The sequence below is a fragment of the Apaloderma vittatum genome, unplaced genomic scaffold (assembly GCF_000703405.1).
Source record: "Apaloderma vittatum isolate BGI_N311 unplaced genomic scaffold, ASM70340v1 scaffold6246, whole genome shotgun sequence".
Lineage (NCBI taxonomy): Eukaryota > Metazoa > Chordata > Aves > Trogoniformes > Trogonidae > Apaloderma > Apaloderma vittatum.
Window position 1 is genome coordinate 18,123 of NW_009721150.1, and position 24,639 is coordinate 42,761.

At 43.4% G+C, this 24,639-nt stretch overlaps 1 protein-coding gene across 1 annotated transcript in view; it reads right to left on the reverse strand.

The window, feature by feature from the left end:
- Positions 1 to 3,349: 3,349 nt before the first annotated feature.
- The window catches only part of RAPGEF6 (Rap guanine nucleotide exchange factor (GEF) 6), a 57,129-nt gene continuing 35,839 nt past the window's right edge, over positions 3,350 to 24,639 (reverse strand). Inside the window, exons 16-25 of the mRNA XM_009871261.1 lie at positions 22,699 to 22,910; positions 21,721 to 21,844; positions 19,722 to 19,745; positions 17,485 to 17,705; positions 15,097 to 15,288; positions 13,231 to 13,365; positions 11,742 to 11,855; positions 9,408 to 9,633; positions 6,658 to 7,169; positions 3,350 to 3,786 (exon numbers count right to left, since the gene is read on the reverse strand). Coding sequence (XP_009869563.1) covers positions 3,350 to 3,786; positions 6,658 to 7,169; positions 9,408 to 9,633; positions 11,742 to 11,855; positions 13,231 to 13,365; positions 15,097 to 15,288; positions 17,485 to 17,705; positions 19,722 to 19,745; positions 21,721 to 21,844; positions 22,699 to 22,910 — 2,197 coding nt within the window. The remainder of the gene's footprint in view (positions 3,787 to 6,657; positions 7,170 to 9,407; positions 9,634 to 11,741; positions 11,856 to 13,230; positions 13,366 to 15,096; positions 15,289 to 17,484; positions 17,706 to 19,721; positions 19,746 to 21,720; positions 21,845 to 22,698; positions 22,911 to 24,639) is intronic.

The window sequence follows — 24,639 nt, forward strand, 5'->3', positions numbered from 1 at the left end:
TCAACCACGGAGTTATGGATGCAGCACCCCTCCCTCAGCATCGCTGTTCATTTATTCCAAGCGTCAGCCCTGGGCTGCCGTGGCGAAAGCACATCAAAGGCTTTCGGGTGTTTTTGGTACTTTGTGGCATTTTTCAGAAAACGTTGCGTTCACCTTGCACCTCCCCTGCACAGGTACAGAGGGGAAAAAAAAAAAAATATATATATAACAACCTTAAAGCTCTTCACAACTATGGATCTAGAAATCATTTTTTGAGGCACTGTAAAAATGACGAACATCTTTCTAGCTTAGGCTGTAAACATCACAACAAAGATTTACAATTAAATGTTTAAATACATATTCACACATTCATGTCCAATTTTAACACTAGAATGGAGCATCATGTGCTAGAAGAAAGAAAGAAAGAAAGAAAGAAAGAATCTGCAGGTATTTCCAGTTTTAACCCCTCTGCGCTCTGGCTGGCTAAGCAAAAAAAAATCAAAGAAACAATTTAATCGACCACAGTCAAATCAGAGGATCACGTGTTAATGCTGGCTGGCTGCAGGTCAAAACTGTTGTTGGCATCAACACGGCCAGGATTTTTATCCAGGATTTAAAACAAAATGTTTTGAGACCATCTGTATTTTCTGGACGAACACAATGGGGTTTTTTAACCCATCATAAAAAGCACTATATTCTTATCTAAGCATCGTGCCACCGCATATTCACAAATCTTACCGTGAAATTCAGGCGATCGGTAATTTTACTTTATTTTAAAAGATAACCTTTGCACCTAAATCCTGTGCAACTCTGGTACAAGGCCAGAACGCGTGGGATGATCTTAAGAAAAACCCACAAGACACGGCCCAAGGTTTGGTTTCCAGCGCCGTGCTTTGCACGCCCGAGCTCTGCAGGGCAAAAAAACCTGCTCAGAGCTCTTCTGGGGAAAGCGTCAAACTCCTCCTCCAGCTGCGGCTTCCACGATTCAAACGACTTACTGAGCAGCGGAGGAGAGCACCAACCATCACCTCCGTTGGCTGGCAGCTAAAGAATTCCCAAAAATACTTCAGGGGTCAGAGGGAAGGCTGCCTGCTCACCACACAGCTTCATGCTCTCTCGGTGCTTCAGCTAAAAGCACTCCAAAATCCACGCTTTTCTGCACCCGACAGCGCCCCGTTTCTAGCTTTCCTGCATTTATTTTGAGAGCTGACACGTAGCTATTTCACTATCACATTGACTAAACACTGATATATCAGCCAACCAGAGCACTGCCAACACAAATAAAGGAAATTCCCATCCAAAAAAAAAATAAATTTAAATTAATAAATTATTTTCAGATATTTCAGCAATGTCCTTTGCCTTTGCTGACGTTTTGATATATTTCTTTTGAAGTTCATAAAATAACACTCTCAGACTTGTAACGGTCATGTAGAAAATAACGACGATGGAAAACTACCAAGGGATTCTCTGGTATCGTACAGATTAACGCTTCCAAGCGTCGAGTGGTGGCGACAACCGGCCCTCCCGAATGCATGGAGCCTGGGCCATCTCCAGATACCAACGTCGGTATCTGGGCACGCTCCTCGGGAAAAAAAAAAACAAAAAAAAGGTTTTCTAGAGTTCACAGGCAGAAATAGCTTTCTGAGGCGGTGTTAGACTGAAGTTAAGGTAGAGAGACGGGATCCAACGCGTTCCATCTCGTCCGTGACGGAGGCAAACGCGACGTCTGAGGTTAGCAGCAGCGAGTCGTTAGCGTTCGCTAACGGAGCCGGCTGGTCCTTCTGCCCGCATCCCCCGGGCCCTGGGTTACACAGAGTCCCCATGCTTAGACCGCTGAGACCTGCTCATCTTCTGCAAAACAAGGTGGGAGGGGGGAAAAAACAAACAAACAGACAGACAGACAGAAAGTTAACGCCACCGTTGGGGACACGGAGGGCACAGAGCCGCGCCCGGCTGCCCGATGCGGCGGTTCTGCGAAGGCTTCACCACCTCGGCGTGGTCTCAACCCCTGACCCCAAGGTATTGGGCAGCACCATCCACCAAACCCTCCGGTAGCCTGAGGCGCTGCAGTCAGACAACCGAGACGAATCGCAAAACAGAAAGTCCCAGAGCCTCCAGAAATTATTACGAGCATGCAGCTCCCGATCCGCCAAAAAGTTCCGGATGCGGGAGAAAAGCCAGGAAATTATTTTCCGACATGCAGGGAGCATCGTATCCCAAATAAAATTAACCAAGCACTTGAAAATCAGTAATAGGGGTTGTATCTAAAAGTGCACGGTTAAATTTAATCTGGAAAAAATTGTATCAAAATGTTTGAAGCAATTGCTTCCTTAGTTCTACATCAAAAACATTTCATATTACAACTGGATTAATGTTGGGCAAGTTTATGTTTTACTGTAAGTTTGAGTTGCAGTGCTAATATATATTAAATGCTGTTTACGTATTTTAAGGGACCAGGATAGGATCATTTTGCATCAGAAATGGTCTTAATCTAAATCCACGCTTATTTTAAACCAGACCGAAATTGAAGGAAACAATCACAACATTCTAATTTAAAAAGAAAAAAAGTTCACTAGCAAAGGGTTCAGAGAGATCACATCGGTGCACAGGGACTGAGAGCAAATCAGCAGATAAACGATTAGGTAGAAATTCCCCTAACTTGGAGTTAGTTTTGACACGATATAAGAGCAGTCTTTTTCAGAAAAATCTCGTGCGTTTTGGTCACCCGACACGTGCCGTGCTCGGCAGCATTGGCCGTTGCTTCAAACGAGATCTTGAAATTTGAACTGGAAGAGACACTGTCAGGCTGAGCCGGGCTGAGAAGTCACGTTTCATCAAATGCACTTTGCAGAAGAACAAAAATTCACTGTTATTTTGTTTAGCATTTTTAAACTCCATTTTCAGCACTCTCTGTCGAGGAATAAGGTGGTTTTAACGCCAGCACAAGAGAATACAAATGTGGAACGAGTTCAGAGTAGCACGACACGCTGTCAAACCCAAATTCAAAATACTTATTTTAGTTCAGCGCGCTGCAGCCAGCCCAAACCAGCGGGACAGCAGCTCATCAGCCCAGAGGCTGGAGTTTCTCCGCATGTCATTGACAGCCTGACAGTGTCCCTTAAATTCATCATCACCACTGAGAAGGGACAAAATTTGAAAGGAAAAAAAATCATATAGCATCTCCATGCTCTTAAAGTGTCTCAGTTGTGCTTTGAGAGATCTCATATATATGTTTACATAGAATTTAGAGCCTGCTCGGTGTCAACATGCTTCTAAAGGGATGGCATTCTTTTTTCTTTTTTTTTTAAACGCGTATACACATGCAGACACGTATGCTTGTGTATACAGACACGCTGGCACATTTAAGAGATTAATCGAGTTTTAATCTCCATGGACGACCAAGAGAAAGCCCCGAACGTCGCTGCGAAGCCCCGCACAGCCCAGATTCACGCAGCAGGTTCACTTCACGTCTACCGAGCCGGGCGTTGCACCTACCATCCTCTTCACTATCTGCGTCAGTCATATCTGCTAGCTTGGGGCTGGACGGCTGCCGACTATGCCACTGAGGCATCTTCGAGGAGATACAGGCCACCGGGTCACTACCGAGAGGAGCTGATGAAAGTCTAGAGAGGTCGCTGTGCAGCATCTTTGACCTCTGCACGGCCACACTATAGTCAGGAGGTTTGAGGTGCGGGTGGTGGGGCGATCCTTCCTTTATGTCCGCTAAAGAAATCCCCATGTATCCCGGAGGGGTGGGCGGTGGCTCCCTATACCTATCGTCCTTCTTAGGTGAGGTGACACAGTACACTGGCACGAGAAATAAGCGATGGAAATGTTACAAAAAAAGAAGAAGAAGAAGAAGAAGAAAAGAAAACAAACAAAAAAAGGAAACAAAACGTTAAAAAATCGTGAAATGTTACAATGGCAAAACAGAAACTGATAACAAAATGCAAATGCAGAAACACCGGTTATCACGACAGCAGCAGATATTTAGGCTCTCATTTATGTTTTCTACTCCTTTGAAGAAGTGCAGAGGATCGACGGAAGCCGTGAACTCGTGAGGCAAGATGCCAATCGAGCAGAATCAGGACTGTAACTCCTCCAGGCTCGGCCCGCAGCGGCAGCCCTCGCTTCCCTACGGGATGGAGACGGAGCCCGCTGGGCAACGCCGCCGGCTGAGCCCGCTCCCGCCCGGGGAACCGCAACAAGAGAAATTAAGGCAAGCAGCCCCGAGTTACTTTGCACAGCGTGCTACAGGCTGATAAGCAAGAACTGCTGGCTGACTTCAACAGCACCCACTTCATCACCAGCTTAACAGAAATTCATTACAATAAGATATTGCTGCACCATTTCATCTGTATTAGGGCATTAAACCACCCCATCAGCTATGCTGTAGGAAGAAAAACAACCTGGTATCACGTGAAACTGCGCACGGAGCCTGCGTCTGTTATTTTGCATTTTCTAACATTAAAAACCAGCAGCTTATCATGTCCATGGTTTCCTGCCCCGTTCCCGGTCACACGGGCTCTCAAACCAAAGCTTAACTTAAAATCCAGTTCCCTCCCCTCCTGCCCACCCCCAGGTCTGGGGCTCACGGGCATGTTAAATTGGGCTTTTTTCCACGTGCGTGTTGCAACAGGCGAGTTTCAAAGGTAGGGAAATTTTTAAAATCTGTTAGTTGAGTGAATTTGCATTCTTCTTGTGAATGCATTTTAAATTGCTCATTACAGTTCCACTTATTTCAACAAGTATAGTATGTCCTTATCTTACAAGAATGTGAAAGGGTGAAAATAAAGGAGTATTTCTTATTGCGTTGTGGACTTGTGAGATTCTGGGTGTTGGGATCTTGGTGCGTTTTGCAGGAGGACTGACAAGGGTGGGCACATTCTCCTTGAAAGGAGAGAGCTTCAGGCTTCCTAAAGCTACTGTAATAACAAAAGTAGGGAAAACGTGCCCTTCATAAAGTTTCAACTCATAACATTTTATAAATTTAATCAAAATAAAACCTTCTAAGAGCATTTGATGTTCACAGCGTTAAGCATCCAGAATTTCTGTCACCCACCCCCAGCCTCAGGAGGTTACAAAACCCGTTTACGAGGAAAGCCCCTTCTGAGGCAGCTTACTAATATTCAATTAGTAAAGAAAATAGGGTGAAATTCCACGCAGCGGCTAAGGGAAACGTAACTAAAAGGCAGCAATATAAATTTTGGTGTCTGTTACAGCGAGAAGTGATGGAAGAGCTTTTCCCTTTGGAAAGATCATCATTCCACACTTCCTCTGCTGGCGATTCAAAGGCTGCAGCAAGAATTGTTCGGTGTTGCAGAGGGCAGAGATTCACCTGAAGCCGTCACATTTACAGGTCCTGCCCCTCGTCCGTGGGCAGTGCCTCTCCAGCTCCGTTTTGACGGTTTCAGGCAAGAAAGCTCACGCCAATTCTTTCGGGGCCCTGGGCGACACCAGCGCTCATTAAGCCAACGACCTGAAGGGTCTCGTTCTGTTGACAGCATTCTGAGCTCCAGCTGTCACTGCAGGCTCTGGCATCGAGCCGCTTGCAGAGGAGCAGCAAAAAGCGAAAATACCTTTGGCAGATTGCAGGATGGTGAATAGTTAATAGGCTTGTATTTGCAAACCAGAAATTACACCCACCCGCAACAGATCTTCGCTGAAGCCCTGTTGCTGACCGTTCCTTACTCTGAGCGCACAACGGAGATAAGCTACGTGCTGCAGCGTATAAACAGAAATAAAAAGAAGAGCTGCGAGCAAAGAAAACATGTTAGCTACAGGACAGCACAGGAGAGCCCGTGCGCAGGAGTGAGCTGCGAGCACGTTTTCCACCGTGCTGCCTTTCTCCTACAAAGCCCAGGTGAAGGAATGCAATCTGAGACCTCTACCCTACATGCAATGTTTATTCAGGTAATTACTTTTGATAACAGAAACCCTCTAGCAATTTAGTCAGTAATTAAATTGCATTTCAGCTGCAGCCTTGCCGTACAGGCTAAAAAGCTCTGCACTCCATGTTTTATCTCATTCCTTTAATTTTGGCTGCTCAACTCACTAGGACACAGAAGGAACATCTTGCCCAGTAGGACGATGCCTCTTTGAAAAGACATTTTGCATAAAGTAAGTTTTTCTCTTTTCATACGGAGCCAAATTGCAGCTGTAGAACCAAATAAATGGCAGTTTAGCGGGACCAAAACAGGAAAACAATCTGCTTTGCCCTTGAACTTCTGAGACCAAAGCCCTGTGGATGAAAGACACGCCAGCTCTGTCCCACTCTTCCCTCTCACGTTTAGCTAAAGCCTGCATGATACAGACTTCAAGAAGCCACACTCATTGCTCCTTGCCCGAGTGATTCCAAAATGTGTTTCCAAAATTATCTAAAAAAAGTCAGAGGTCATACTACGGATAGGAACTGCCTGACATTTTCACACAGACGGCTCTCCCGCAGACCCAGAAAGCGACTGGGAAGCGGGCTGGTTTATTCTTTCCATTTTCCTCCTGCAAAAAAAGGTGGGCTTGAAAACACACCGCCTGCATAGCGTTCTGATTCAAACCACATGTCAAGCTGAATTTAACATGCCATCCAGCCCCCAGACCGGCTGATGTCATTTTTTAACAACTTCATATCACAACGAAAAACAGATGCGGGAGCTTCCGTGAGCTGGTGGTTTGGCTTACCTATCAGGCCTTTCTCTGTGCTCGAAGTAACGGTTTTGTACGTCGTATCAGCGCCTGGTTTAGAGTCCAAAACCTCCGCCTGCTCTGCCGTGGAGTTCTCCAGCCCCCTCCGCTTAATTGTCCCATAGTTTGATTCGTAGGTGTCCGACAGCGAGCTGGAGGATGCCCAGCTCTGCCGAGACTGATCGAGCTCCACGCTGGCTTTCGACTGTCTGTTGGTTTTGGAAAAGGCTTCCGAATACAAATAACCCTCCTCGGAGTAACAGTTTGTGGGATCCACTTCAGCTATAGGTCCGTCCAGCTGGGTGTGACGGTAGGAATTGAGGAGATCCCAGCTCTTCTGGTTTGAGATATTCTGGAAGTTGTCGTGAGAACTGCTCGAGCAGGACGTCCAGCTGCCCCGGCCGCTGTCTGCTGCCTCCACCGTGATGTGTTCGTGGGAGATCTCCTCGCTGCTCATGGAGGACGTGAAAGCCATCCCTCTGATGAGAGCAGGTCTACTGATTGACCAGCTACGTTGGGAAACAACAGAAATCAGAGAAAGCACGAAAAAACAACAACCCATAAGCTTTTAAAATAAGAGCAACTTGGAGACAGCTGAAACTCTGGTTTCAGAGCAGGTAGGCAGCAAGGTCAAGGCACACGGGAGCACCAGCAAGAGACACGGTTATTCCCAACTCATTACTGCACATGGCAGCAGGGAAGTTATTCCCAAAGGAATAACAAGTCTGCAACGGGCATCTACAGGCTTGACCCCAGATCTGTAAAAATCTGATCCACAGCAGCTCTCCTCAATCACCTACAGCGAGACAGTCCCTGACACAACACAGAGGAGTAATTACCTCTTCGTTTCAGGCTACTGCCACCTTGTCCTTTGCGTTTGTAAACTGAACCAAAAATAAATATTTAGAGGGAAAATCAATCCCTTCCTTGCCAGTGACATGAAGTTGTTTAGACAGAGCGGAGGTAGTTGTATTTCGAGAAGATTTGGAAATATTGGACATAAATAACATTTGTGGAAACGATCTGGCGTGAAAGATTCCGAAAACCCAAGTACAAAAGCTCTTGCTTAAAGCAACGTCTGCTAAAAGCTTTAATTGCTGTCAATGCATAATTACAGGAAAAAAAAAAAATAAAGCCCAGTTTGCATGAATTTAGAATCCATGAAGTTATGATTGCTAGACATTATTCAAGTCTCTTAACTATTTTTGGTTATGTTAACAAACGCATGGGCAGCAAAACATTAAAATTCAACACTATTCCTCAGCAGTTTACTGACACGTTGTGAAATCGAGGAACATTTCTTAGATATCTCCAACAAGTTTGGTGGGTTTTTTCCCTTGCTTTTCTATTTTCTAAGTTCTACCACAAAACCTGCTTGCTTTCTTCCAAAATCCACTGAAACTAAGGCATAAAGGAACAACCAAAATACACGGACAATCTGTTTATTACGCCTTTTAGAAAAGAGAATTATTTTCATTTATGAAGGACATCTTTCATTTCCCATTTTAGCCTGACAAAATAAACCGAATCACTGAGCTTTTAAGGGCTGCATCACTTTAGCAAAGCATATGCTAATAAGCTTTTTTAGAGGGGAGGGAACACCACAGAATGCTGGTGTGTTATCCATTATACAGAAACAACATTCAGCTCGTTACAGAGTTCAATCATAAAAACTCTACTTTTTTTTTATAGATGAACCATAAAAACCAGTAAGGAGCAATTCCATTGACTTGAATCCACCACATTTCAGAACAGGATATGCTATCCCAAGAAATCCCTAAATCCTACAGACCAAGGTATGACTTCTAGTAAGAAAAAAACCAAAATTTTCCAGTTCAAAGTGACATCTCAGGACAAGTTCTGATTGCACTGAAGAAACAAGAGACCTCATGTGTGGCAACACTGAGGAAGAGGGGCAAAAGTCTGTCTAAGCAACAAATGATAATGATGAAAAATTAGAATGTGAAGTGACTGACACTGCTGACTCAGACAGAACTGATAGTATCCTACTCCTGTTCCGTTCTCTCTCACCACTGCATTAATTAGTTAAGTACCATCCTAGCTTTTAACACATTCTCAAGAGATTTCTACCTGAACTCAACTGATGGGAACACGATGTTGTCTGCCCAAGCAATACTGTAAGTTTCTTAGGGAATCACAGAATCATTCAGGTTGGAAAATCCCCTTGGGATCATCGAGTCCAACCATGAACCCCACTCTGCCAAGCTCAGCTCTAAACCATCTCCCCCAACCCCACATCCCAACGACCTTTAAACACCTCCAGGGGTGGGGACTCAACCACCTCCCTGGGCAGCCTGTGCCAGTGTCTGACTACTCTTGCTGGGAAAAATTTTTTCCTAATGCCCAGTGTGACCCTGCCCTGTTGCAGTTTGCAGCCGTTCCCTCTTGTGCCGTCGCTAATTACCCGTGAGAAGAGCCCAGCAACAGCCTCTCCACACCGTCCTGTCAGGCAGTTGCAGAGAGTGAGAAGGTCTCTTCTCAGCCTCCTCTGCTCCAAACTCAACAGCCCCAGCTCCTTCAGTCACTCTTCATGAGATTTCTTCTCCAGGCCCTTCCTCATCTTCGTTGCCCTCCTCTGCACTCGCTCCAGCCCCTCGAGATCTCTCTTGGGCTGAGGCTCCAGCTTCTAGCAGGAGCTCAGTAACCACAGCAGAGCGCAGACTGTGTCCTGACCAAAGCTCCTGACACCAGGACACCAAGCCCAACTCAAACCAGTCGGGTCTTACCCTGGGCACGGTTGGCCGTAATCAGTCAGTGGCTGAGGATGCTCTTTTCTCTCCGACCCCGCCGAATCCACCACAATGAGAGACTGGGACAAACTCCTCTCGTCCTGCAGCGCTGCCGACATCGAATCCACCGAGCAGTTGCTCACGATGCTGGAGCGACTCGAGATCTCGCTGTGACTGGAGTCTGAGAAGTTATCAGATTTCGTGGAAGGTATGAGGGCATAGCCTAAAGGAGACGAGAAGAGAACATCTTGGTCAACGAGCAATCTGAGTTTACTAGGACGACAACAAAGTATTGACACACGCACACTTTAGCAAGAATATTTAAAAGAAACAATCAAATTCTGCTTAAATAAAATTAGTCCGCTGAAGATTTGGGGGTTCTAAAGCTTTTGGTACCTGTCAGCATCTAGCACTGTAATTTATTAATGCAAGTCTGGTGACACTAATAACCTACCTGCAACTCCACTACTCTCCAGACCAGGAGGTTAAACCTACACAAAAAGGACCAAGAGCTGCACCATCAATAGTGGGCGGAGAGATCAGGGCTTTCCAATTTTGCAAGCGCCAAGTCCTCCAGCATAAACGCTGTGCATTTCCCACTGCCCCTCTGCCCTACTGTGGTGTGAGACTCAAAAATATAAAAAAAGATTTTGGCAGTGGGTGAGGAGATGCTGACCAAGGTAAAAGCCAGCTATTAGCACTCACAGATTAGCCATATGGTGATTTCAGTGTTACTAGCTGTTCCAAAATCCAGAAGGAAGCAAAAGCGGGAAACACAACTTTGGCAGGAGCTGGACCAGACACCAGATGCTGGATCAGACCTCTCCAGTTTCAGAGCAAAATACATAATGCTTTTCTTCCGCTTTTATTACCCTTACCCTCAACTGCCTTATGTCAAACACAAATAATGTATATAGTCCCATATATCCAACACTTCCTTGTCCTAGTACCTGGGGTAAATATAGAAGAGATTACTATACTCGGGATTTCCATGTGCTCTGGCCACGTATATCCTGTAGACATTGCTGCTGCTCTATCTAAAGTGATTCCAGATGGGAATCACCTGTCCCTGCACTGCAGTCGGAAAAAGCTCTGAGCATGGAAAACTTGCCTAAATCGTTTATTTTCACGACCTCAGAGAATCAGGGAAAGAACTGAAACGAAATAAACTCCGCAAAGTGCATCTAGGTAGGTCTGAGAGAAACCACGCTCTGAGGCCCCTCAGGTTTAATGCCTGGTCTCCTTCCACACAGGGCAACCTAGAAGTTGAACCATGTATTTAAGTGCATTGTCTGAACGCTTTTTGCTCGCCCGCAGACCTGGGGCCACGACCACTTCCTCGAGCAGCTTGTTCCAGTCCTTGACCAGACCCTCAGTGAAGAACTTTTTCCCTAATGTCCAACCTCAACTTCCAGCTTTAAGCCACTCCCAGGCATCCCATGACCACAGCCCAGACTGACGAGAGCAGCAGCTCCCCCCTGCTGCCCCTCGTGAGGAACTTGTAGAGAGCAAATCAGGCCCCGCAGACTCGTGTGCCTTCACAGCGATTGTGAAAGCCAAGTCATTAAACACCAGCACATGTGAAAAACCAGCACAGAAACACAAGTCTTCGCTGGGCTGAAAAGGTCAACAGGAGAAGATGTGACCCATGCAAATACACAACGATGCTGGAAGCGAGCGCCTGATTTACAGCATACGAGGGACTATCTAGAGGCTAATATAGAGGGTGTTGCAGAACTTACTGTTCAACTGGCATTTGCAAAACACTAAGTAACAGAACTGTCACTGTACCTGTTCCTTGATTTTCTAAACTTCACATTATTGTCTTCACTGCACTGTAAGGGTGAATAGCTATAAATAACTGACACAAATATCTGGAAGGGAAGCACATTAAACAGCGTAAACATGGAAACGAATAATGCTGGAAGAACTTAGATAAAATCAGTCTATCTGACACAAAGTGGACATCGTAGTCTCTCTTCTAAAATTATATCATATAGTCTTCCTTCTCCTTCTAGACTTCATGCACAGGCAGTAAGGTGTCCACAGACTGCTGTTGCTATAGATACTTGCTGTACTCAGAGCATCACTGTCTTTCTCCTTTTGGTTTTCACTCCCTTCTGAGGCTTCAATGTGCTCTGCTTCCCTTTTTGCAGTAAAAGCTGTTCTTTCCCTGGAGAAGCTTCTTTAACAGGAGTCCCTTCGGTTTTCTGTGCTCGTGCTCAGCTTCTGCCTTTTTGCTCTCATCCTCTCTTTCTCCCTTTGCACTTATGTCAGAACTGTCTCTTGCTTTGATAATCATCCAAATTTGCTTCTGCAAATAAGCCCCACCTATTCCGTAGCTGCGCTGTCCACTGTTCTTGTTGCTGGTTTCACTGGCCAGTGATGAGGAAGAGCCAGAGAGATTCATCTGGCTGCAGTTCTCCGACCTTTGGATGTTACCAACTACAACAGAGAACACACAGACAGATCGTGCTAAGTGATGAGATAAAGCAGCAAAAATAACGTCCTTATTTTAAAACATTTTTTTCTTCAATCCTATTTGCATATCACTTGGGGATAGCTCAAAAGAAAATGACATCTAAGATTAAGTGGATTGTGTTTGTGCCTAAAATTACATCTTTCTGCTGTCTGTGAAGCACCTAATTTTAGTTCAATGAGCTGTAAGCAGTACACATACAACAGGGTACGGATCACCTCAATCAAATGAGATCAGTGCTAAAAATAGGCTGAAAGCACGCTGAATTAATGAAACAATCCCACAGAAACAGAAATACTCTTTTCAAAGGACCCGATGAAAGTTAACAAAAATAACACGTTCATAAGCGACGCTCAAAATAAAAAAATCTCGGCGGAGCTAGGTTTGGCAATCCAAGTATTTAAGCTTCTTGCACGTATGCTGTGTTTTAAGTAAAATAAGTGGCGTTCTAAAGGAACCGGTATCTTGTGAAGGCAGAAGTGGACAGAGCAGCACGATCTCCCACTGAAAAGGGTGAGAAGATGCAGTAAGTCCCCGTGCCATGCCATGCTGATCCAGTGGCTTGATGCTGTCAGTGAGTCAAAAAAGCAGCACGAAAGGGAGGGGGAAAACGCCTTACACTGTTCGACACTGACCACACTGGCTGACTACAAAGTGGCGTTAAGAGATTTCAAATGAATTCCCATCCAAGGTTGACTAATGATGAAGGGATGCAGGTCTTTTAAGACGAAGACGTCAAAAATAAAGGGGTTCTCAGGGCATCATGATAGACAGGGATGTATACAAAGCCCTGTGCACAAGAACAAAAAATATAAGCAGCGACTCGATAATTTAGGTGGATACACTACTTTTGCCACTATCAAACCCATCCATTTTGGAGAATTATGACACTCTTATCTCTAGCTCCATTTGCCTGATATTCCAGCTACCTTAGGTAAAAACAGAAGATGTCTCAGCAGCCAAGATTTCTGTACTCTTCAAGAAATCCCCAGTGTTTGAGAATCTCATTCACGTAACCGATCACTAAACCTGAACTGACACGCTGGCGAGCGTCAGCACCTCGGATCTATTGGGAATTCTGTCAGAAGCACTTAAGAAAACACTTGTTCCCCTTCTTAACCAGTATCTGTCTTAAGGCCAAACCACACAAACACATTGGAAAGCTCTGTCCATTCACAGGAAGACATGATTCTATCCTCGATGTGAATATTCTGAACTAATTCTTCTCTTGCATGCCATTACCAATAAATGTCCCACCCTGGTTTTAGTGCAACAGAGGCAGCACACTTCCCCAGCCGGATGCTGCCCTGCACCCCGTGCCCATTCTCACAGCACACGTACCTTTGCGGGGAGAGCCCTGAGGAGAAGCAGGTGGGCTGGAGTGCAGAGAGGATGCCATGGACATAGTGTCTTCTGTTTGTTTCTTACTACTTACTTCCTCAGATAAGCTCAATGACTTCTGTGGGGAGCCCGTACCTACGAAAACAGAATCATTTATTGTGTGTTGCTCTTCCTGTGAGGTAGAGATACCTGCTTAAACTACAAATAAGCACCACACTGAACAACCGCTGGAGTATCCAGCAAAGAGAGAGGCAGATGCTCAGGTGAATTCCCCCTGTGGAGGCAGTCTCCATTTCAAATGCAGACGAGATGGGCTGCTACCGCTGCCTGCTCCACTCACATATGTGGAAACTAGCACAGGGTAGATTTAGATTAGGCGTTACGAAGTTCTTTACTCAGGAGGGTGAGATACTGGCACAGGCTGCCCAGAGAGGTGGTGGAAGCCCCATCTCCGGAGACATTCAAGGCCAGGCTGGATGGGGCTCTCAGCAACCTGATCTGGTTACAGATGTCCCTGCTCACTGCAGGGGGTGGGACTAGGTGACCTTTAACGGTCCCTTCCAGCCCAACACGTTTTATCCTTCTATGTAACACTCAGGTCATAACCAGAACCACTGAAACAGATACACTGTCGTGGTTTTGGCAAAGGACTAAAAACTGTAATGTATAAAGCTTGGAGGAAACCCTTGCCCCTGACACTGTTGGGAGAGTGTTAAAAACAATTTGCATCATAGCCAACAAGTCATTGCAAAATCTTCACTGTCAGGAGTTCTCCAGTCAGCACTCATGGGCATTAACACAGCTCTGCAAGTTGAGCAAAACCAGTGCACTGCCACGCTTCGAAAACTTGTTCACTATTAGACCATCTTGCAGAGGACACGGTCCTGAGGAGTTCATTTAAGTTCTCAACAGCTTGTCAGAACAACACTGAACACTCAGCACATGGGAATCAAGAAAGACCTCTCAGCAAAGCTTCTGGAACATAGCAAGCTGCAGAGGCTTTTAAGAGCAGACTTGAAATAAATACTCACTGGGAACACTATTTTATCTACTGCAATACACCGTTTACTGAAGCTATTTTAACGGATATTGATGCTCCATGTACCATAGAATCATTTACTGACTGCAACTAACTTTACTTAATAACCCACAGTTGTAGCTCTCAAATTATACAAGAGTTATGCAAAGAGGCCAAAAGCATTTTAATACGTAACACTGCTTTGCAACCAGCAAATTTAGAGATAGAGTAAAAAAAATCGCTCGCTAGGAGCAACTAATAACATATATTGTTCCATTTGACAATAATGTCATTATAATGGTGTGCCAGAGGTTAAAATATTGAATGTCTGTGATTCGCTTCAATGATTTCACCTAAATATATTATACTTCATTTTGTCACGAAAAGAAAACAAGCAATGTTGTTCCACTCTGTTTGTGCAAGATGCTTTTAGAACACAGGAATACAAGGTAAAAGACTTCTCATGGCACATCTGAGCTGTTCAAGAGGTGGATATGAAGATAACTAGAGTTCAAGGAAAAAAAAATATTTTTAGGTATATAGACAATAAGCGCTGTCAGGGGAAGTGCTAAGTTACCTGTAACTGAACTAAATCAAGGGCGTATTTTGGAGCAAGCACCTCATGATCAGCTGTCTTAAGAAAAGTTATTAAAAATTGTGCAAACGAGTGAGTAAAAGGCACGCCCTCCTAAAACACAGTAATAGACGTCAGCTACTTTCAAGTGAGTGAAATACATGAAGCATAATGGTATCTCAAATAATCCACCTCCATCGATCCACAAGGGGCTCCTCATTCTTATTTATTTCATTTATAAAACTCTCCGGACAGGTGAACTGAAAATACTCACTGAATGTGACATGATCCTTGGTCAGTCCCTTCTTCCTACTGGGGTATAAATTCACAGTTGGAACCTGAAGAACTTGGCTCATCCTGTTCTGTTGATGCTGATGGGCTTTAGTGCTTTGGCCAATTGATCTCATGGGCACCGGAGACATCTCTGAGGATTTCACCCCTCTTCTCTCACTTAAATTCTTTGTCACTGTTAGAGGAAAAATTACATATAAATATCTTGTGGTTTGAATTACAGGTTTATCAGTCATACAACCATCCAGACAAAGCAACCACGGTACGAACCAGATCAAATGTATCTGAAACCCTTTCTATTCCAAACGTGCCTATCTCGTTACGCTGAAGAGGCTGTGATGTGAAATGATGTTAAATACCTTAAACTCCTTAAAGTGCCACAGAGGTACTCTGCCCAAAGACAAAAAACATGATTTATTTCTACCACAACTGAAGTATGTACTTTAGGTGTTTGTAGATAAGGTGCAAAAGCACAACAGCTTCTCCTTCAAAATGCCGTAACGCCACCGAAGGGAGAAGGAACGGCTGCCCAGCGATTGCTGCGAAGCCTTTCACTAGGTGGCACAATTGATTTGCAACACAGGGCACTGACTCAGTTTCTACTTTAATCACACAGCGATTAATAAACTCCGAAATTAAGGCCATCTGATTTCTCCTTCAATTCCCCTTGGAAAAGCCCGGATTGCTGCGTTACTGCTGCTCATTCCTTCTGCCACTTACTACTGTGGTAAGAGACCGGGGAGCTGTACCTCCAACTTTTCTGGATATATGCAAAACCAAAAAAAAACACCAAAAAACCCCTCCAAAGCCTCACCTCTCTGCACAAAACCAACCTCCAAGCCATGTACCAGACCCCCTGATTCAAAGCAACTCGGTCAAACCGTAACTGTGGGTGAAGGCAGCGGGAGTGGCAGAGCCAGCCTGGGAGCAGTCTGGGTTTTTGGTTTGATTTTCCCAGTTTTTAAAATAGTTACTTTAATAATACTTGATTTGCTTAACTACACGGACTAAAACAGCCATCATACTTCCTATTTTTACTTCTAAATACCTATGATCAGCACTGCACAAAGATGACTTGAAAGTTTTTAAATGAAACAACCCCGTAACATTCACGCTTGTCTCCTGGGCGTAGCATGACCACCCACGAGGTTTGCACACAGATCATCTATTGAGAGAGTTTATCCTGACAGGTTTTTATTTATCATTTTGGGGGGGGTTTAAGAGCATAAATCTCACCATGGTAGAAGCATTTTGTGCTATTGCACACCTGGCTGAACACAGCACCAGCAGAACACCGCCACTGATGTGTCCGATGCCGGGCATCTTTCTACTCAGAGATATTTGTGATTTCTGGCAACCTCAGGCCAGCATGAAAACACAGCATTTAATATTTTTTAAAAGGGAGTCAAGCGTGGCCCACTTCCAGGATTTCTACATCAGTACTATTTAGAAGGAAATGTTAAAAAATTTGCATAGGAAGGCACCTTAGGAAATAATGAGGATTTGCATTCTTAATACTGAATAATGGAAAGGATTTAAAATTTTATCTTCGAGATGCCATTTCCTAGTCATGCTTTTAACTTTACCTCATCAGAGAGAAAAATGGTGTTTGAGGACCAAAAAGAAGCCTTCAAATGCTGCATTTGGACAACAGACAGGCATGAAATGTTGTTTTGATTAGCGTGGTTGCTACTGTTCTATTTCGAAACAAAATCCACCTTTCAAGCAAGTGAAAACTTCTAAGGATCAAAATAAAACGCGATTGCCATGTCTCATTTCTAAATAGGAATTTACTGAACTGTGTGAGACGGGAGGTCAGGTAACTGTTTGTTCAGTTAGACAGTTGCACAGAAGTTCAAATTATGAAAACTGTCCTGCCATAGTCTCCATTTTTCACTGTCAAGCCACGTCAATCCTGTCAGTCAATATTGACCTAACTTTTCCCTCTCAACAATCTTCATTTATTTTAAGCTGTAATCCATTGCAGCTCCTGTATTGATTTTGTCTCTTTTCATTTTCGCGCTGTTCATACAGTAAACGTTACTTTTATCCTTTCTAATTCCGTACAAGGACAGTGGGGCAAGAATAGAGCTCATGTACTATTGAATCTCCCTCCAGACTGATGAGAAGACACACGGTTTAAGAACTAAAGGTCAAAACAGAAAAAAAAAATCCCTGATGTTTTCTGAACTCAACCAAGATAAATCCTGCCTTGCTGAAAACATTAGCACATGACTTGACAAACAAGCGCCTACTGAAGTATTTTTCCTTTGAAGGGAGAACAGCAAGATCTTAAGTATTTCTAGGGGTGGAACACGACTTTTTTATAAACTTCATAGTCCACGCCACCATTCTAGGTCGCTGTACTCACGAGTGCTGTATGCAGGCTCGCACTGGAGCGACAGTATTTGGATTTTCTCTTCGTCCGTCTCCACGTTCAGGTTGGACAAGTACTGCTTCACCTTCCTCGCCATCTGGGCGTCCTCGTACAGCTTCTTGGCGTTGAGAAGCGAGCTGCGTCGGGCACGTTTTTTGTGAGCACCTCCCTGTACATCGAGCATGTTGGAGTTCGTGCTGCCCTGGCTCAGAGATCTATAAAAGAGAAGAGCGGAGCAGTCAGTTTTCAGCAGCAACGGGGAAGCTACAGCAGCACACGGCAAAGCGGATTAATACCAATAATCTTCAGTTAGGGCTAGTGCATGCTGATGCAAATGAGTTAAAAAGATGAACAGCATTGAGACAACACTGGTCGTAAAATATTCGGGTAAATCGATAGCAGCAATTGGAGTTTAGAAAAAGACTGCGTACGAGCAGAACTGGCAAGAATGAGGCGCGAGGCTGCGGGAAGTACTCGTTTAGCTCTGCTGAGGGATCGCAGTCCCCTTCTGCAAACCCCACGCTACTTCCGCTGCGGACTGTAAGGGTGGACAAACTTGATAACTTTGTTCACTTAAGGCACTTGGTGCCCGCTGTTTGCGCCAGGCTTCCAACAGAAACTTCTCGCAATTCAGCTAGAGTAATCCTCTTAGAAAACTGAGCTTCTGACCGTGTTTAAACAAGGAGGGGGAAATTATGTTAAATATGCAAAGTACATTTTATTACGCACTTAGCTTCTTTCTCCTGTTAAGTAAAAACATTCACAGAGGAACAGCTCATTAAAAAACCCGTCTCCCCGCAGAGGTCAGGAAGTCAGTGCCAATATCTACATATGCTCAGACTTCTACAAGACTTGCATCTATGAAAGGCAACACTGCCCAACGCTTCTCATTTTGAGCTGCCAATTCTATCAGCATCTGAAGCAAAACCAAATAATCCCCAAATGGTTCATGTACATCAGTTCCTCTCCCTGGGAGTCTCTCCTGTTCATGCTGTAGCACTGACCAACACCAGCTCTTGATATAGTTCACGTACACACAGCCCCACTGTCAGGACACACCAGTGCAGAAGCATTTTTTTAATAAATGGATATCTCAGTATATGTTACAGGTAAACTCTAATGGAAAGTGTCAATAAAGTTGCTTAAAGTTGTTTATTTGTGAAGATTTTTTTAAAACGTTTCAAAGAATAACTTTATTTTAAAAGGCTAAATTATTTGTGAAGATGTTGATCAAGATCTTGGGTACGTTTACTGAATCACAAGGGGCAGAATGAAACAATCTCCAGCACAGAAGAGCCAGAAGGGCTAAAAGTGTCCATGTGAGACCTGCTCTGTTTGACAAGTCTAGGGAATTGAGCACACGGAGCTTAAAAAGCGAGAAATGGTGGGAAATGGCTGACTGCAGTCTTTTCAAAGTTGTTAAATAGACTGAAAACACAAGCTTAAAAACTAGCAGTAATTTAGAGCTTAATTAAATAGAACGCCAGTGCTATTATAGGCAAAGAGCAGCAAAAGGCGTGATGGACTGCTCCCACCGATTCGAAGCAAGGGGCACTCTGATCTCCTCGGGATAAGAACAAAGCTACTATCTATTATATAATGGTGCTTAATGATATAAATATTTTATTGCTTGTGTACACAAGGGGTTTTTTTAAAGCCAAGACTTAACTTTCTAAGGCAATTTAAGTCCTTAAAAAAAAAGCAAAAACACCCCAAATCACTGCTCCTTATTCACTTGTGTCCCCAGGAATCCCAACGGTTAGAAATGGCGGCGGCTCCAGGGGGGTCCGAGGCGTTTCTCCTGCAAGCGGCTGATCACCGACCACATCAGGGACCAGTAGCCAACGCCACTCTCCCCAGTTTGCCCAGGCCAAGTCCTGGCACTGTCCCCGTCGCTGCTGGTGAGGGAAAACCATTCTCTGTGCAGAAGTGCCTGGATACTCCTTGGCTGACCAAAATAATTTGATTTCCAGTATAGCTACAGCAGGATATTTACGCATAAAGCCAAAACTCAGACAATTTTTCTAGTACACAAAAGCAACTCAGAATTCTTATGGCTGCAGTTATAACGTTGACTGTAACCCCTAATTCCTGTTTTCCAAAAAAAGAGGTATTGCAGGGTTAATAAAATGCATGCTGTATTTCAGATGCATGCACTAACGAGGAGGATGCAGTATGTTAAGAGTTGCATAATCTGTATTTATCTTAGTGGCATTCATCTCTACACTTACCCCAAACTTCTCCACCTCTTCTTCCTGTAAGCAAGAGCCATATACATTGAAGCATGTATTTGAACAGAAAAGCACAGGAAAAAAAATAAAACAGTTGAGAGTCAGGAAGAAAGATGTAGACAGGAAAGAACAGAAAAGAAAAAATTTCCATACAGCAAAATTCTCCTCAAACAATGACACAATGTTTTAATGGAATGCAAGGGCAGGACTAGCTCAAAATCTTTACTATGGAAGAACATCTATCAGTTTTTGTTTATTTTTAAGCTTAGCCTATGAATTTAAAAACCAAACTCACATTAAATCTTCTTGTTAAGTATTTCCCACAAGTCAAATTCAATTTTGATGGGGTGAGCAAAAACTGTTTAACTCATTCATATTGCAGGAAGTGTGAGTAAATTAATTTATTCTTTGCATTAGCATTGCAGTAAGCACACCAGAAATTATCCTCAGTATTCAAGTTTATGATGTTGTTTTCTCTTGATTGCTTGCTGAAAAACTAGATGCTCTATATTAATTGGTAATGAACTTGCTAGCAAGTCTCATGTTATCGCTAACAAACATCTTTTCTTGTTCATTTTTAATCTTCAAAAGCGTTTATTGGTGCTTCATAACACAAACTGATAGATCAAACACCAGAGGCAATGAAAATGAATATAAATGATGTGAAAACAGGGGATTATTTTCTTTTAATCTTTGGCACTATCTCCAGTATTAGATGCCTAAGCATTTTATGTCAATGTGCATAATTTAAATGATGGTCATTAAAATGTTTTCTGTAATTCTGAAAAACATGCTAAAGGTAACTATTTACTACTAAATTCATCTAATGATTAGACTTCATTAGGTCTCAGAAAGCGCACAGGCAGCGGGGAAATTTATTTTTAGCCTCATTTCATCTGTGAACGCCAAAGTTTCTGAAAAGCAATCAATCACAACTTATCCGTAAGTAGCTCTAAAACTTGATGTTTAGAAGGAAAGGTTGCTAACTTGGATCCAATACCAGGAAGGCAGATTTCCACTCTGAGACAAATCCATCTTTAAAGAGCATTAACAAGGCATCTCTTATCTTTGTCTCAAACCAATTTGAAATCAAATCCCTTTGAAACCAAATCCCTACATTTCCTGAACTTTTTTCAAGTAGAACCTGTGCAGTGATTCAGCACAGGACATCCCCTTGTCCCCAGCTCCTTGCCTGAACTGTGTCCTGGAGGGGTTTTTATGCTTAGAGAGGGAAACTCCCCGGGCAAGCGAAGGGCAACAGCTCCTTCTCGGCTGGGATCTCCAGGCATCGGGACCCCGCGCCGGCACGACAGAGTCCTGATGCTTTCAGCTCAGCCAGTGGGAAGCAAACGGATGCAGGATATTATTTAAGTTCCACTGAATACAATCTGGAGTTAATCAGCACCAGATTAGAAGTCGCAGTGCTTTTATTTTGCAGTTTGTTAATGCTGAGCCTGATGACCACAATGCATCAGGGAAAAACATAAAAGAAAAAAGAAACCAAGAAAACATCCTCCACCTGCTTAGAACTTGAATGTATCAAACATTATGTAGGCAGAGCAGGCTGCGTGCTTAGAACAAATAAAAATAATATTTTGTTTGCTTTTAGTATGTTATCAGTGAGGTTGGGTTTGAAGCAAATTTCGGATTTACACTTCAGTGATTGAGGTGCCTTTTCTCTCTCTCATATATAAATAATATTATGCTCCCCTAATCTCTCCCAAAACTCTTCAGACACTAACTTATTTAGCAACAATGGGAATCAATCGAATTAGAACCTATTCTTCTTCGCTTTTTAAAGACAACAAATTGGTTTAGGAGCCACTGAGAGAAGGTCGTGGAAGTATCAACTGCATCGCCGCAATCTGATAAAAGCGTGACGGTCCTGATGGGAAATGGCAATGGCAAGTTACACAGCGAAATATTAACGGACTGATGCACACAGACCCCGACCCACTCCGAGACACCTTCAATCCTACCGTCTTTCTAAATTGCACACCTTTGTCTGAACATTACGGCCGGGTCCATGTTTGCCGAGGTCATTCGGACCACTTGGCGAATTTCTTTGGCGATCATTCGGAGCTTCTCAAAATTTACCAGGCCGTCCACTTTGGAATCGTTCCCTGCAGAAGGGAAGCATATGAAGCAATGAGGGAGGAAAAAAAATTAAATAAAAAATAAATAAAAAAGAGTAAGAAATACGTTTTTAATGGGCAAATTGTTTCTAGTCCCCCATGCTACCCTTCCTCCAATAGCAAAACTGCTTTAAACAAAATAGCAAGAAAATAGGAAACTCTGGCAAAACACAAAAGACAATCAAGCCCACTCGGACTACTCGGTGTGTTCTTGTTGATCTACTAGCAGGAGGAAAAAGGAGTAAGTGAACTATGCCCAAATTCATGGGCATGGATGTTTAAAATAATACCAACAGAGAACTGACAGCAGCAGTATTTACATGCTGAAACGAGTTCAGAGAGTTCTGAAGCACCACCGCCAAGAACCGGGCTTAACCTTGACCGGTTGGGAACAGAACCTTGTGTAAAAGGAACAAAACGGAAACATTTAAACAAAAAAGCTGAAAGTAGGAGTAGGAGGTGTTATAGTAGTATCTGTCTGAAAGCCACAACGTGGAACAAGAACCTCGAAATGCCACAGCAGCAAGTTTTGGTAAGAGAAGTATATTTGCAGCAGTGCAGCTCCCAGTTAGTGTCCCCACCTACTCTTCCACCCTAAACCTTAGGACAGCCGATGAAGATCAAGTATTCCTTTTAAAATATGGAAAATGCATGTTTAATTTTTAATTCTCGTCTAGGATCCGTCTCTTCCATTATGCATTCTATTTTATTTTACTCCTACAAAGGAGGCATCAAAGGCATCCCACGGGTGGCAGCTTCTTTCAGGCACCTGCGGAATCACAGAGCGCTGACGCAAGGGCTATCGAACATCGAGTTTGTTATTTCTCTACGTTCAACGTTACCTTCATGCAGAAAGGTGATATCCTTCTTGACGACAGGAAAAAGTGGAATAATGGGAGGCTGCATGCTCTGGCTGCTGAGGATGTTGCGGTATTTTGCCATGTTTCTCGAGGGATCGAAAAGATCTTGAAGGTCTCTCAGGTGCTTTTCATATTTGCTCGGTAACTTTTCCCAAGTGCCTCTGAGACGCGCGACCGGTGCCAGGTTTAAGCCGCTGTGAGGCAGAGACAAGGCGTTAGCAGCTGTTAGCAGAATCACTGCTTTCACACACAAGTCAAGGGTTGGGTTTTTTGGTTCAGGGACTAAAAATAGCTTTCACAAGGTCAACTGCAAAGCTGTGTGAAGGCCAGGTTGCAAGTTCACTCCAAGAAACCTCCACTAATTACTCTCGAGAGCAACCAACCAACCAACCAAAGAGAATTTTAAGTATGACTGCTTCTGGTTCACAAAGTACAAACTTCAAGTCAGTCTTCCAAAAGAATCTCTCTGTAACAATGATGCCCATTCAAATTAAGAACCACTTCTCTCTTGTCAAGCTACACCACAATAAGGACAAAAAGGGTAAAAAAAATTAATGAGGTGACTACATGGCTCCAGAAGTGAGCGAGAAGAGTTGCCCAAGCACAAGCGGCTTCGGAGAAGCACGTCTGGAGCACTCATACATGAGCGTCAACGGATTGAGAATTAAAGACTGGATATGCCAAAAGTTGTTACTGTGGCCTCCTTCTCATTAATTAAAAATATATTAATAATTTGTCTCCAACTTTGCTCAAGAAATTCTGCCACGATTGCGAAGTCCCTGGAACAGCACGATGGGAAAGCGATGGTTATCCAGCACCAATTAAAAAAAATCCAGAATCACACAATTATTCAATTTGCTATTCTGAGAATAATTTTTTTCTCATTTTGAAAGCTTCAAAACCTTATTGTGTATTTTTTTTTAATTTTGTATACATATTTCTCTACGTGCTCTTGTCAAATCACAAAGCCTTCTCATGAAAAATCAAATGCACGCCACAGAGCTGCTCTTTTACACGCTACATGAGGATGGGGATCCTCCTGCTTCTTGGAACACATGGCAGAAGCTTGGTATGCAAGGCAAGAAAGAGAATCCTTGGGGCATACGCTAACAAAAACATATTCCTCTGGAAATAAGGCTAAAACAAAAGCTCATTTATCTGCTTTTTTCTTTTGATCAAAGAGCACTTCAGTCATGGCCCTATTAGACTGAACTGAGAAGCAGGAAAACGCATTTCTCCACCTATAACAAACCATTAGAAATTAGGGAGCAGAATACAGAAATTAGACTCAGTAGCCACATGTGTATTCGCCACAGAAAAAGTAGCCACAGCCCCAAAGGTTGCTCAGTATCCTTTAAGGAAATTCAGTAATTTATTAATGTATGACTACACAGAAGCCAATACCATTTGTGAAACTGGCTAGACAGAAGAAAATATTTTAAAATAGTATTTTCAGATAGTGCTGGTGCTGGGATACAGCATGAATCCAGATCTTTGTCTGATGAATCACAGCACTCTTTTTTTTTTTCTTTAAGCAAAACCTGGGTGTAAGATAACTGCAAATAAAGGAAATGCTGAACTCATGCTGTTAAAGTAGCAGTAACCAGTATAAATTAGAAGAGAAAGTTGAAATGTGCAAATGAAAAGAGGAAAAAAAAAAAAGAGGAAAAAAAAAAAAAAAGCAAGCAGATGACAGGAAAGAATGAAAGGAAAATTTAACTAAAACAAGACTGTTTGAGGAACTCCTTGCAATGAAAGGAAGAACTGAAGTAATTTCATCATTGCAGATATGACTCAGTGTGCACTGAAAAAAGTAACGATGGCTCAAAGAAGACAGGAAATCGGGTGCCAGAACCGTGCAGAATGACAGCAATGTTCAAGGCAGGTTTCTGCAGTTCATCAATCAAACAGGGGTTTTGTCAA